Here is a 14,931-nt window from a genome sequence, read left to right as displayed (position 1 = left end):
CTCGAGAGAGACAAGAGATGGCTTAGGCTTCCACCAATAGGGAAGCAGAGAAAGGGAAAAAAGGAAAATCCAGTTTATTTTTTAAAAAATAAAAATTCAAAAAAATAAATAAAGATAATAATGGATGGTTGTGGATCTTGGAATTCAGCAACAGTGGGAATCCCAATAAGCATTTGATGCTAATCATTGTGGACTCCACCTCTCCTTTTTTGCTAAATTTTTTTTCTGTTAATTTATATTTATTATTGAAAAATATAAGAATCATGAACAGTATCATTCTTTCCTGCAACAAAGATCCGGCGACGTATCTTGAGGTTACAGTGCCTTCTGATTTTGGTTTAACTTTTTCTTTTTAAGTGTGGGATTCACACTTGATTTATGTGTGCAGAAAAAATAATTTTGTTATGTGACATGACAAAAAATGAACCCTTAATTATTTGGTTTTTTTATTATTATTATTTGAATTGCTAAGTAGAAATATTATTTTATTTAAAAGCACAGGCAACAAGTACATTCGATGCCAAGAGAACCTGTGGAGGTTCGTCAAAGCAGTAATGATCATTATCTATGAGGTTCTCCCACTTCCAATGTTGGGCTATAACATGTGCTCTTCATAGAATCACGTTGACAATCCTACCAAGGAATTCCAAAAACAAAAAAGAACGACGACTTTGTTAAAAGAGAAATATACTTGTGATAAAATTCTGGATAAAAGTATTTCTCCGATCACTCGATAATTTTAGATATAATGAAGAGTGTTTTGAATAAATATATTATTAAAATGATGTTGTTTTGAATTAATTAAGGGTGTACCTTTCATTAATTCAAAATGACATATTCTTGGAAATCAATAGAAATAATTTATTTTTCGTGACTGAAAAAATATTTTATTCATAATAAAATTTTATATAACTATTTCTTTCTTGGAATATATCATTTTATCTATCTTTTTTTATGCCTAGTTTACCTATCAATCTTCAATACCATTAAATCAAAATTTCAAGAGAAGAGAAAAATAATAAACGTTACTTGAGACTCGAGTATAATAATAACATTGGAAAGTGATAGATAAGATATAAATATATATATATATATATTCATCTTTCTTAATAATCCAATGGGTGCAGCTCAGTTGGTACCTTGGTGCTGAGTTAGTGGGGTTGGATATGTGTTCGATTCCCGTTGAATGCATTCTTGGGGAGGGGGCTGAACCTTTAGCCATCACTGTTCCCCCGCACTCCGGATTAGTCCCATAACCGGCTCAAAGAGTCGAAGCTCGTGGGAATACCGGGGGAGCCAACTCGTCTCAAAGAAATAATTAGGGTTGGGTAACTCCAAAAAAAATCTTCCTTTATGGATATTAACCTTTGAATGGAAAGTTAAAACAAAAAAAATTCATGACAATTTTATAGAAGGAATCTCTAATATCACCTTGACATGTCATATTTCTCTTCTCTTGTGATAATATACTAACATATAATGGTGTTAATATTTAATTTGAACCAAAAAAATGTCGGAAAGCATTGGGGTTGCTTCGGAGTATAGAGAAATGATGTAATAATGTAACAGGTGTCACCTTCCTTCGAAAGAGTGGATGTTTAATGGTACATTCGGCAACGGTGCCCTCACTCGTGGCGATTGACACCAAAAGAACTGGGGTCCCTAACGTCTGCGAACATCTTTATTACAACGTGTTAACATCATCTCTGCACACCAACCCAACCACGCTACTCTCCTTGATAGTCGCGTCAACGTTCATCTTTGCTTTGGACTTTGGAGAGGGAGGTTCTGCTTCTGCCACTTTGTTTAGGTGCACAATCACAATGTTCTTTATTCCTTGGTTGATACAAGTTGATTTTAACTTTGCAGCATAACCGGTGGCTTTGGTTTGAGTTTATGAAAAAACGTTTTTAATTTTAAAAATGATAATGTCATTTCATATAAAATGATATTGTTTTGATGTAAATTTGATAATTTTGTATATTCTCTTTTATCTATAAAATTAGAAAGAAAAGAACTATAAAAAATCAATAATTATGTGCTAAAATAACATTGTTTTATTTAAAATAATATAAAATTGTATTTTTTTAAATGATAAACACTTATCTCACTAATTTATATACGTGGAGAAAGACAGAGGCAGACCTACATGGGGGGTTAAGGTGGGCCCGCGCCCTCTCTAAAATATGAAAATATGTTCTACAATATGATATACAACATGGTCTAAAAAAGTAAAATTTTGAAAGTGCTTTTAAAAAGTGAAATACAAGCGATGTTATTTATATAAAAATTCAACCTGCCAGTATATATGGCAGATTTTGTTCTTGGTCTGCTACCCTCCTCAATCAATGTGGAAAGTTGGCTTGTATACAAAGAAAAGTTCAGTTAGTAATGCATATTTACTCTACCTGTCAAATTTGTCTAGAATTTGATGTTATATTAATAGATTATCTAAAATTTTTTATAATCATTAAAAATTTGTACATATTGTCATGTCAGAACTCAGGAGAAAGAGTATTTAAGTTTTGACTTTGTTGGCAAACAAAAAAGGTCAGTAATAATTATCAATTATTAGTTGGGACCAAATGTTAAAAATAAATAACACATTAATTAATTTACTGTGTCTTCCACTAAATAACAGCTAAGGGAGAAAATAAAATTCTAAAAAAATCAAAGAAAGTGCAATTATAACACCAGAAGACATGAAGGTAAACAATAAAAAATTGATCTTACAAACAAAATATAGGTTCTTTAGGCTAGTTCTTCATTGAAATAGAGAATGTATTGGACTAATGTCACCGAAAACAAAAAAATTGACATTCAAACCAAAAAATTGGCAAAAAATTCTGTAATTTTATTAAATTCTTCTTAATAGGTATTTTTTTTTTGTATATCATTAATAGATATTTTTATATTCTTAGCGCGATCATCCAACCAAAACTAACATTACCTTTTCATAATAGCAATATAAATTTTCTTCCCCCGTTATATAATTGGGTTTTATTTTTCTTATATTGCATGAGACAAATTGTCTCATGCAACACACAAAAAGTGGGTGGGACCCATTAAAAGAGAGAGAGAGAAAAAAAAAAAGTAGGTCCCACTCACTTTTTTGTGTGTTGCATGAGATAATTCTCATTCAACATGAGAAAAATAAAACCCTATATAATTTTATGGCCCGTCACCGGAGAAAGAGTGGTAACATGTATTATGTATGCCAGTTTCCTTATATAGTTTAACATTTTAATGTAAATTGTTTAAATAGAAACAATCAAAAAAGTGTCATTTAAATTTATTCTATCATTTTATAATATAATTTTTATTTACATTGAAAAAATTATAATTTTTATTCTTTTATTATTTTCTAATTTTATTAATAATTTGAATTGAATCTTAGTAATATTTTGTCTATTTTTTTTTTTCAGTTTTAAACAAAGGACTTTTAAAATTACTAATACACTCACGTATCAATTATTTTATATTAATATTTTAAACACTTTGATAATAAATAAAGTTAGGTTAACAAAACAAAAACAAAAAAAAGTTAGGTTTGTTGCATATGATAAGTGGGATTAAGTGTATATCATTCATTGCAAAATACAAGATTACTTGATTCAAACTCGTAATCAACTGTGATTAATTTTGAATAGCGTAATTGGCATTGTTTAATATCATTGACCTGTTATACCAACCTGCGATTAATAGACTACGATAAAGAACGGATTATGATCAATTCTGATTTAATTAATTCTTCTGGTTAGAGATTGGTGAACCCCCAAGGTATCAACCATCAATAGCCTAAAACACAAAATTAAATTATTTCTATCGACCAAACAGATAATTAAATGATTTTTTTATTTTTTTTTGGTTAGACCAAACTCGTTGCTTTGTCGTTATTACGTCTCTTCTAGCATTATATAAGATACAGAAAAACAGAATTTGTTATTTCCCTATACCTTTCTACCATCTTTTCATGCAGAAAAAAAATTCCTACACATTGCGCTACTTAGAAAGAACAAAATAGTAAAAGCTAACCATTGATTTGATTTTAAATCTGAGTCCTGTAATGCAAAAATTGTCAGTACACAAATTGAATGGTGCATTGTGTTTTTATATAGTTTGTACTTTTGTTAACACATTTTGATATTGCATATAGTAAGAAAAAACAGAAATTTTATTTTTCCTTTATGTACATTTACTCAGTGATAAACAAAGATTCATGGTCTTAATTTCTGTTCTTTCAGGTAGTAGATAATTATTGTTTGGGGTCACCGATTCTAGTGTGCCTCTTCGTCTGATACACCTTTCGAAAGTTTTTATTTATTTGTCGGGGTTTTAACTCAATTTATTTATTTATAAATCACATATATTCTCTATGAAAATAATTTTGTTAAAGCGAGAACATATACACTTTATGGTAGGGCCAATTCTCTTAAAATGATTTTTTGGATTCAACCTCTCAATTATTGTTAATTTCAGTAAAAATAAAGGGTTTAAACTTTGGGATTTATATTTTTGCGACATAAACATTCTATCTTTCGCATAAAGAAGATTTGAGAGAGAGAAATGTTTTCTCAGAAAATATTTCTGCACAGAAATATAAATCCCTTAAACTTTCTCCTGCGGTTAGAAAAAGTTCTTCTCATGTTGTGAGATGTTAAAAACCATGTCATTTATTTTATTTTTTAAAAAAATACAACGGGACCCACAAGTGTTTGTCTGCATAAGAGAAAACATCTCCTACAACAGAAAATGTTTATTTCCCAAAAATAAATTAACTAAAGGGGACAAAATAAGCGTGTAAAGAGATCAGTTACAAAAGAAGAATTCATATCCATGCCCTTGATAGCAAACTGGTTTTGAGAGTCTAGAATGAGGTAGGAGTTGAAATAAAATAAATAAATGGAAAAAAAGAGAGAGGAAAATTTTAGTAGACGATTTACAATTATGTACACTCTCCATTTACTTGAGCCTTTCCTTCCGTTATTCTTGCATCAATTTTTATTTATTATTATTTTTTACTGTTTTTGTTTTTGTTTACAGTTCTTCCACCTTTCAAATGTGGCAATATCTCGTGACTAAGTTGTGAATTATAATAAAGGGAAAAGTGTTTATTTAAATGATACAACTTATATTATTTCACTCTCACAAAGAGGTGGGACCCACACCTTTATTTTTTTTGTCAACTCTCTCTCCTCCTTTATCTCTCTCTTAAAATGACACACACCTTACCCTGTAATAAATTCAGAGTCACCCAATTAACGAAATTGCATTTAGTCATCATCAAACAATAGTTTTTAAGGTATATTAGGGAAAGAAGAAGAAGGAGGAAGTAATCATCCAAAAGCTAAAAGGATTATCCTCCAAATCTTTTGCAAGCTGAATCTTTGATGACTCTACAATTGAATCCGCGAATTACCTCTAAACTGCATATACTCACAAGACAAGAGATCAAGAATCTAGGCCTTTACAGCATGAGTTTCGTATCACCTAGTTATGCGTGGAATAATAAATAACCAATTCATGAAAAATCAAAATGCATATATAGTTGTGACTATTGACCAGTCAAAAAGTTACCAATCATATGCTCAGGTGTTCTTCCCTTGGAAAGCCTTGAACAGTATCTGACCATCTACCAGGTGAATGATCACTACTATTAGATGAGACATGAGCTTCCCCTCTTGCATCTCTTATCATTTTTAAAACTTCCTTCATTGTAGGCCTATTCTCCGGTACTAGTGAAACACATGCCATTGCAATGTTCAAAAGAGCCTGAAGCTTCTCTTCTGATGCTTCATTTCCTGAGGAAGGATCATCCCCTGACTCTGTCTCTTCTTCACGCACTGACCGAACCCACTTTGGTATATCTGAGCCATGTGCCTGAACAAGGTCTTGGAAGGGTGTTTTGCCAGTTAAAAGTTCAAGGATAAGTACCCCAAAGCTGTATACATCAGCTGGTTGAGTTTGTGACCTATGAAAGCTGCGGCATTCAGGTGCTCTATAGAATAAAGAAGTGGCACTTGTCTCTTCCAATGAGTCAGGATTAAGGAACATAGTGAGACCATAATCAGTAAGACAGGATTCAAAGTCAGAACCCAACAACACATTTGAAGATTTAAGGTTTCCATGAGTCAAGCCTGGGTTCTGGTGGATATAGAGCATGCCAGTTGCTAGATCTTCCGCAATTTTAAGGCAGGATGTCCAGTGAAGAGGCTTTCCCCCGCCAGATGTTTTTGATCCTGCATTACAGTCATGACAATAGAAATGTTAAGAGGCAGAAATTTTCAATTTACTTCTCAGCAAATGAAATGATAAAAGTGTTGTTATTAACTTCATTCATTGCGTATTAGCACATATGGTATCCTTGGAATGCTATCTTGATTTAAAATTCTGATTCTTCCAACAGGATCAAATAACATATACAAATAACAATTTCAATCACATCATGAAAATATCACTTGTTCAAAAATAATTAAAAACAGTAGAACTAAATGCAGCAGATATGCAAGTCTCACTCACATATTTATCAAGGTAACTCAAAACACATTATCACATGGATGAAGACTAAAATATTATCACCAGCTTGCATGAAGACTAAAAGTTCACGAGGATTTAATATGGAAAATAAAACTGCACAGTACGTGTGAAGAGAAGAACAATAGTTTCAAGCCAGCAAAAATACACGTGACATGAGGATCTTGGCAATTGGAATAATTGATTACTTTATGTTCTTGGGATGTTATGATTCCACCCTTATTTCTAAGAGAAAAAGAAGGCCTGACTATATAATAGCTCAATTGGTAGCAAGGGAGCTGAGTAAATGAAAAAAGGAAAGTGCCTGGATTTGATCTCCATATACCACCTTTGAGAGAAGTTTAAATATCTTCATCATTAACCTACTCTGCATTCCTGAGATTAGTCTTATAACCAACTCAAAGAGTCGAAACTTATAAAAATACAGGAGGAGTCAACTCACCTTAAAAGAGATAATTAGGGTTAAGTTAATTTCAAAAAAAAAAAAAGGCCCGATTTCTTGATTTGTTGAATGCTCTGCATGAAAGCATATCATCTCGTCCCTTAGAAATTGAAAAGGGTGCTATTCCCTAATTAAGAATAGTGCTTATGCTTTTCCCACAAACATTCACCTTTTCTATTATATAATTGGATTGCAGTATCAAGCGATGATAACACTTATCTATTATATAACAGCTTTTGAATTTAAACTGTGGAAACACACTGTTGTGTATCCAACCCAACATTTGTCCTGAATCTTTACTCTGGAGACCGGAAAGAATTCCCATAAAGGACTAGGGATTCTAGAAGGGAGCTCGCGGGGTTGGTTACTAAATTTTAGAAGGGACGACTACAGGACAAAGAAATTGAATTTATCATGCTCAAAACCAATGGATAAACTAAACCTTTATTTTTGGACTAAACATTTCAGCTACCTTAATAAAAATATTCAACTGTGACATGGTTTTTTTGTTTTAAATACAATAGTTTTGAATAAAAACATTAAAAAGCAATAACCGCAATGATCCCTACAAATTGCAATTCTAGCATTTATGAATCCGTTGCCAGGGTGCAGCAAAAAGTGATGAACTATTAGGGAAGAGAGAGTGAGAGAATTTCGGGACATTGACCATATTGCCACTCCTTTAATAAAAATTTACCTGATTGCCACTTCTGAAAAAAAATTTGCCAAAATGCCACGCCTGAATCCCGCTGGTCTGACAAGCGGGAATGGACTGGACACGTGTCAGCTTCTGAATGGTCAACCATTCTCGCTGGGCTGCCCAGCTAGAATGACAGAATGCTGACACGTGGCAAAAGTACAGACATCCAGAGAATGCCTATGCTTTTGCCACGTGTCAGCATTCTGTCATTCTAGCTGGGCAGTCCAGCGAGAATGGTTGACCATTCAGAAGCTGACACGTGTCCAGTCCATTCCCGCTTGTCAGACCAGCGGGATTCAGGCGTGGCATTTTGGCAAATTTTTTTTCAGAAATGGCAATCAGGTAAAATTTTGCCTAAAAAGTGACAATATGGTCATTGTCCCGAGAATTTCAAATGAATTATGAAATTTCGAACATAATAAAAGTAAATATATATGGCTTAATTTGGAGAGAATTTAATGTGGTGCGGGATCACCATTTTTTAGGTGGTCCTTTAGTGTAAATGGAAGGGTAAAATTGAAAAAGAAGAAAAATAATAGAAATAAAAAGAAAAAGAAAAAATTAGTGTTGTGAGAAAGAATACCAAATCATTAGGTGATCTTGAAGCATATTAAATATTTCCCTTAATTTGACCCCGATGGAAGTACCGATTAGATCACTGTAGAAGCGCATGGTAGCCCACTAAAGCACAAACTCATTCAACCCTTTTTTACTTTTCAATGGTTGAGTGGGACTACACACTAAACATGGGGTCACAGTCATAATTGAGTTGTCAAATTGAGAGCACACATCTTTATAAAGTCAGAATTACATTAAACACTTGGACAGGGAAAGTAACACCTTTTGTCCTTATTTAACCAAATCTTTGCGAGAGGGAAAGATTTAGTGCATAGATATACTTGGATATCACATGAGGCCCCATTACCAAAAGATAATAAACTTTTAGGTCACTCTCAGCCCCCTTTGCATGCTCAAAACGACATACCTATAATAATAGTTATATGATTTATACCCCTTCCTTTCACACAAAAATATACTTGCTTTGTATACTAAACTAACATGTTTATTTTAAAATTGTACAGTATTCTTAATTACAATTGAGCAGGCATTTTTTATAATTTAGTTTCTTTAAATTCTTTTTAAAATTTTGTGAATTCTAAATTTTTAAGAGGAACAAATACTACACTCTTTTTTTTTTCAGGCAAATCAAATAATGATACATTAAGGATATGAGTGATAATTAATGAAAATTAAGAAGAGAGAAGACATACATACCGTGAATTAGAGAAAAGAGGCTGCCATTTGGAAAGTAATCATAAACAAGAAGACGTTCCTCCTTAGCCTGGAAATAAGCCCTAAGTGGGACCAAGTTAGGGTGCCTAAGCCTCCCAAGGATCTCAATGTGTGCCCTAAACTCATCCAACCCAGGGTACCTTGCATCTTTTAATCTCTTCACAGTAACTATGAACCCTGACTCCATCACTGCCTTATACGTACTTCCCATAATACCCCTCCCCAAAGTCTCAGCCGAAGCCTTCAGCAAATCCTCCAAACCATAACTCATCTCCCGATCCCCTGTTCCGCAGAACACCAACTTCCCTAGACCCTCACTTTCCCATGCAAAACCCCCTTGTTTCCCCTCGTTATTACCGCCTCTGCCATCGCCTCCTTCCACAATTGCTATTGCATGATCCTCCCCTTCTTCTGCCACGTCACCGCATTTAGTCCTCGATCCAGAACCCACCCTTTTCCTACGGTTCCTGCGATTCGCCAACAGCAGAAGAAGCAAGCATATTAGAACCAAAACAACCCCACCGACACTCCCTCCAATTATCTTAATCAGTTTCGTGCGGTTCGATGATGTCGTGTTCCCTCCTGGTTGTTTCATGGGATAACTTGGGCTTATCGACGGCGGCGGCGGCAACAAGTTGCATGTCCGGTGGATCTGTTCGCCGCAGAGCCCAGGGTTTCCCGAAAACGACGACGCATTGAATCGGATCAATGCCGGAGTCACCGGGATCTCGCCGGAGAGTTGGTTGTTGGAGACATTCAGGTACCTTAGGCCGGTTTGATTGAAACCGGGGATAGGTCCCGTGAACAAGTTGTCTTGCAAGTAGAGAATGTAGAGTCGCCGGAGCTTGAGCACCGACGGAGGAATGTCGCCGGAGATTCTGTTCCCGGATAAAACGATGACCTTGACACGATGAAGGAGGGAAACAGAGGCGGGGAATTTGCCGGAGAAGTTGTTGTCGTTGAGGTATATGGATTTGAGATTAACCAAGGCAGAGAGGTCAGGGATTTGACCAGAGAGTGAGTTTCCTTTGAAGCTGAGTACTCGAAGTTGATCCAAACGGTTCAAGATCTTCGATTCCAGAGCACCGGTTAAGTTTGAGCTTTCGAGAACTAGCTTTCTAACCCTTCCGTTGAAGCAATCTTTGACTCCTAACCATGTGCAAACATCGCTTCCTCCTCGCCATGGAAGCTTGTTGAGAACATCAATGGAGGATTTGAGCGCAAGAAGTGCTTTGGAATCATCTTCTGATGAAGCAGGTTGGGACATCAGGAGAAGGAGACAGAACACAGAGGTAGTAACAAATACAGAGAATCTCTCCATATTAGGAATGAAAAAGGGACCAAAGTAATCAGAGTGTTGCAATTGCAATTGCAAATCAGATCTTCATAAGAGCCATTGCGCGTGGAAGATTCTAATTTGTGGAATTCTTTAATTCAAAATGAGTGTTCACTAACCAACTTAAATTTACTGAAAAACCTCTGATTTTCTTAGCTGGTGCTCTTCTAACTCACTTTTAAGTCTTCACTCTTCAGATCTACCATTGTGCTTGAAACATGCATAGCCATGCCCATTGTTATGCCAGAGAGACCCAAGCAAATGGAGAGAGAGTTCAGTTACTGAGAATGGAGTTGAACAAAACCATGGCAGTGTGCAGAAGCAGAACCCCTATTGTTGAGCACTGGGAATCCATCAAAGTGAAGACACTTACTGTGGTTAAAGTGGTTGGCTTCGTTTCTCGAAACTCTTCCTGTAAGGCTTGCAAGACTCACGGACACTATGGCAGAAGTTTCACGTGAAATCATCCCAGTCTCCGCAGACGAGGAATAACCATTCTTTTCTTCTCTCTATGATTTCTATATTCCTAAACTGCAGCATTATCAAACGAAGGTAAACAACTATGCAAGCAAACAAAATTAAGTACATTATTTTAATATATTGTGGAATAAACAAAACCCATGCATGTAATTTTATACTCATTTTCTTGGGGTTTGCTCATACACATAGATTTTAGCACTTTTAAAAACTTCGCTGAAGTGGGATCCAATACTCTTGATAAGAATCATTGCAATACGGCAATTTACCTACCTAATGGAATGATGAAGACTGAGGTAGGGTCAAAAAGTTTTGAACTTTTCTTCCTATTTCTTCTTCGAAATTTGGTCAATGAAATTGGATTGTTATATCAAAATGACAATAGTTGTGGTGTGGCAGTAACACCCGTAGTGGGAGTGCAGATTCCAGCTGCTAAACCTCTATAATCGAGGATCCATCTGTACTCTGAATGGTCTTGTAGTAATAATTTGAGAGAGAGAAGGAGTTTCTGTGCTCCATCTAGCTGTATTATGTGCGTGTCTGATCATAGAGAGAGAGAGAGAGAGAGAGAGAGAGGACAGAAAAGAACATGCCCCTTTTCTTCCTCTACCGAAGGCCTTCTCTCTCAGGAAATTGGTGAACGAATTCAAGGCAAAAGAGTAGGGTAATAAATGGGATTTCACAAAAAGTAAAGATGTCAGAGAGAAAAAAAAAAAAAAGACCTGCTACGTGTTGTAATTAAATGGGAATTGAATGTGTTAAACAAAAGTAGAGTGGTGTTTAGTTGAGCTCGTGTATCAGTACCATTGACTCTTGCCAGCTATCATAATCAGATTGTGTTTCTTTTCTTTTTTTTCCCCTGTACATAATATAAAGGGTTTAATAAGAGTTATGTTGTAGGAAAAGTGATTGTGTTATGTTATAGAGATTCGTTTTGCGTGCCAGAGTTTTTTTTTTTTTTTTTGGTTTCAAAAATTGTGGGTCCCACAAAATGTTGTGTGTGTAGGAAAGTTGTTGTGGTCATGTTAAATTATAGATACAAAACCCTAATATAAATGAATTTGTTTGCTCTGAAAATTAACATATTAGATTAGGAAATTGAGAAAAAGAATGATGTGAACTGCGAAGGTCATGGTTTTGTGGCTGGCTGTGTTTGGTTGACCACAGACAGTTGCCGAAAATATAGGTCCTATTAAAACCTTGCTCTGGTTTTCCGGTCATGTGTGAAACTTAATTGCCGTAACATTTGTGTGGTTTTCGTAAATCATAATCTTAAAATACATTTGTTTTAAGATTGTGACAGCCCAAATTCCTATTATGATGCTGGACGGACCTATTCCACACTTAGCCATATAAGTTCTTCTTTTAAAGTACATACGCCTAAGCTCATTTAAGCTTAAGCTGATTTAGATCTAAGAAGATGGTAAAAAGAACTTCATTATTAATGATCGTACAGTGTTATAAATTTATAAAATATTAAAAAAATTGTTCTCATTGAATTTTTTTAATTATTACTAGTACATGGCACTCACTGTTACTTGCCTATGTATTGAGATTGTTAATCAGAATGTACGAACGTAGAGAGCAATAATTGAACTAATTGCAGTAAGCAACACGAAGCTAAAAGGTAAAAGAGTAAGACAACAAACAAGCAATGATAGAAAGATCAATATGCAATGGCCCGCCAAAAAAGTTTTTATTATAAACCATAAGCCTAATATGCAGAAGCAATAACTAAATAAAAAGTTGAATAAATTGATTTGTTTTGTTGAACTCATCCGTTGGAATCACTTGGAGGTTACGAGTGAAAGTATAGTTCTTATTGAAAGGGTGACTGATTTCCATTTTGTAGTGGCCATGAAAAAGGGAGGCCTCAAGGAACCCGTTTTGATCTGTTCTCCCTGATAATATTTTTAACCCCCATTCACTAAGTAGCTTGTCCACAACATCCCCTGTAGGCAAGTTCTTGAAATTGTTATCTACTAAGCACATCTTATAGCAACCTTGTGGTGACCATGCTGTCCACATTACAATGCCCTGAACCTGTGGATGTGAGTATGCTTCCCTAAGAACCTGCTCGAAGTACTCTGCCTGCACAAACATGATTGCAAAACTTTAACAAATTAAATGCAAAAAAGAGTAAAATATTGAAATCACATTTTGATGCAGAGCTATATTTCTTTTTGCCTAAAAGAAATATCTCTATGTTTACAGCCCAAGGCTGACCTCAGTATAAGCAATAAGAACCTTATCAACAAAGTAGCATATCAAATTGTTGCATGAGAAATAAGAATTTTGACATGAAAATAACTTGGTTTTGTTGGTATTGAATTTTACCTGATTAGGCTGGGATGCAACATCTAGTTCTGTAATCCAAATTGGTAAACCAGTAGCTGCAAGGGTATCAATGGAAGCTCTCATGTAAGGCAGATTAGGAGGAGAATTAGGTAAATGGGACTCAACCCTAATTCCAATTGGCAATCTTTGATGCCCAACATAGCTTTGTATCTCTCTGAGCTTCTGGATGTACTTTGCTGGGGATGATAAATCGTCTCTACTATCCTCAATGGTATTATAATCATTCATGAATAAAGTGGTTTGCCTATCAATATTGTGAACCTTTCTGAACATCCTAGCTGAAAATTTTTGTCCAAGTTTACTTTCAAAGACTGAGAAGTGCAAATTTTCATTAACAACATCCCAAGCAATAAGTTGACCCTTGTATCTTGACACAATGGAATTCACCCTCCTCTGGATTGCTGATTTGAACATCCACTAAGGAATCAAACTAGACATCGCCTTATGAAGGACGATGGTAAACACAACGCTCAAACACTATGAATGCAGAAGCATGTCCAGGTATGATATCTCTATTTGAATACTTGAACTTACTTGAGTAAAATACTGACTTGAGCATTGGAGTGCTTTTGCAGATATACTCCAGTCGCTCTCATCCAACCCAGAAAAGCTAAAGTACTTTCCAGACATCTTGCAACACACAACCTCATCTCACCTGGACCCCAAGCATCTCGGCAACAGCATAATACCTTTCCTTCTCTCCATCAACATTTTCTACCTTCAACCGTATGTGATTAGACCCAGCCCAATTGGTGTTGGATTAATCACTCCTAGAATTTATTTCTCATACTATCAACATCATAATTTTGGCAAATTAACATAAGAGTTTTTTATTAAAAAAAAAATAAAGTTCGAAAAGTACCTATGACTTCTTACAAATCATTAACCACTAATTCAGTGCTAATTACTTATTTCCACAACTATATTTAACACTGTCATTGATTGTACGTATATTCAACACTATAATTAATGAAATTTTATAATTTTTTATATTTTATGCATATTTAAACCTTTCTTGTAATTAATACTATCATTAATGCTATTTTTTAGTGTTTGTAATAAATGAAATACCTATTATTACGACAAAGATTTTAAACCACGTTCAATTAATTCATCACTGTACATAGTTTAAGAAAAGCGACCATAATTACCACAAGTCCTTAATCTTTTTGAGAACTTCGGATCTTTTAACATTCGCTTTTTTTAATTGATTTTATTTAACGACCCTATTACCTTGATTTCAAATGAATATTTGGTGTGCTTTCATGTAGAGTTAAAAGTGCAAACTGGGGTTAGATAAATGTCAGAGTTATAAAATTTTGTGAGAGGAGGCGAATATTTCAAAATTCACACTAACTTAGATTGGGTAACACAGTAATTGTTCAATATGTAATCAGATTTGAAGAATTTTCTCTTAAGTTTTTTCGCACACGAGGAATAATAATGATGAAGTGAGACAAACAGCAACAAAAAATGTTAGACTATGCCAAAAATCCACCCCCAAAAATTTTAATCTCTACTATCCTTTTATCTGTTTTGCACATCTATCAAATTTTAATTTCTCAATGCTATAACACTCACACCGAATATGTACCGAACTGTCTCGCGACATTCACCCATGTCAAATTCTAAAAAATTTGAAAACGAACTAGTGCCTAACCTCAATGTGACTCCGCCACTTAAGACAAATTTATGTTACACTATTTTTTTAGACTAAGTCAAAAGTTTGATGAATTGAGAGGGGTGAACACTTTTCCTAACCCCTCATTGACACCAAAGTAGTGTGTTGGG

General features: G+C 34.7%; 1 protein-coding gene across 2 annotated transcripts; it reads right to left on the bottom strand.

The window, feature by feature from the left end:
* Positions 1–5,414: 5,414 nt before the first annotated feature.
* Positions 5,415–13,790, bottom strand: LOC133288411 (inactive leucine-rich repeat receptor-like serine/threonine-protein kinase At1g60630). 2 transcript variants are annotated; one of them, XM_061486165.1, is made up of 3 exons: positions 13,763–13,790; positions 8,952–10,259; positions 5,415–6,239 (listed from the first exon to the last, which is right to left on the bottom strand). In XM_061486165.1, exons 1-3 carry the CDS (start codon positions 13,788–13,790, stop codon positions 5,581–5,583), a joined length of 1,995 nt encoding a protein of 664 aa, XP_061342149.1. In that variant the 3' UTR covers positions 5,415–5,580. The 2 variants fall into 2 exon arrangements, with proteins under 2 accessions (XP_061342149.1, XP_061342148.1); XM_061486164.1 differs by lacking the exon at positions 13,763–13,790 and having other exon boundaries at positions 8,952–10,407.
* Positions 13,791–14,931: the final 1,141 nt, after the last annotated feature.

This window comes from Gastrolobium bilobum, unplaced genomic scaffold, assembly GCF_033153095.1.
Source record: "Gastrolobium bilobum isolate Gb01-03AN ecotype WA unplaced genomic scaffold, APGP_CSIRO_Gbil_v1 utg1578, whole genome shotgun sequence".
NCBI lineage: Eukaryota > Viridiplantae > Streptophyta > Magnoliopsida > Fabales > Fabaceae > Gastrolobium > Gastrolobium bilobum.
The sequence above is the reverse complement of the archived record's forward strand: the minus strand, read 5'-3'. Positions and strand labels throughout refer to the sequence as shown.

Coding starts and splice junctions, on each gene's coding strand:
- LOC133288411 (XM_061486164.1), bottom strand. CDS start 10,290: ATGGAGAGATTCTCTGTATTTGTTACTACCTCTGTGTTCTGTCTCCTT. Junction 6,240..8,951: donor CCTCTTTTCTCTAATTCACG/GTATGTATGTCT, acceptor ACTGTAATGCAG/GATCAAAAACATCTGGCGGG.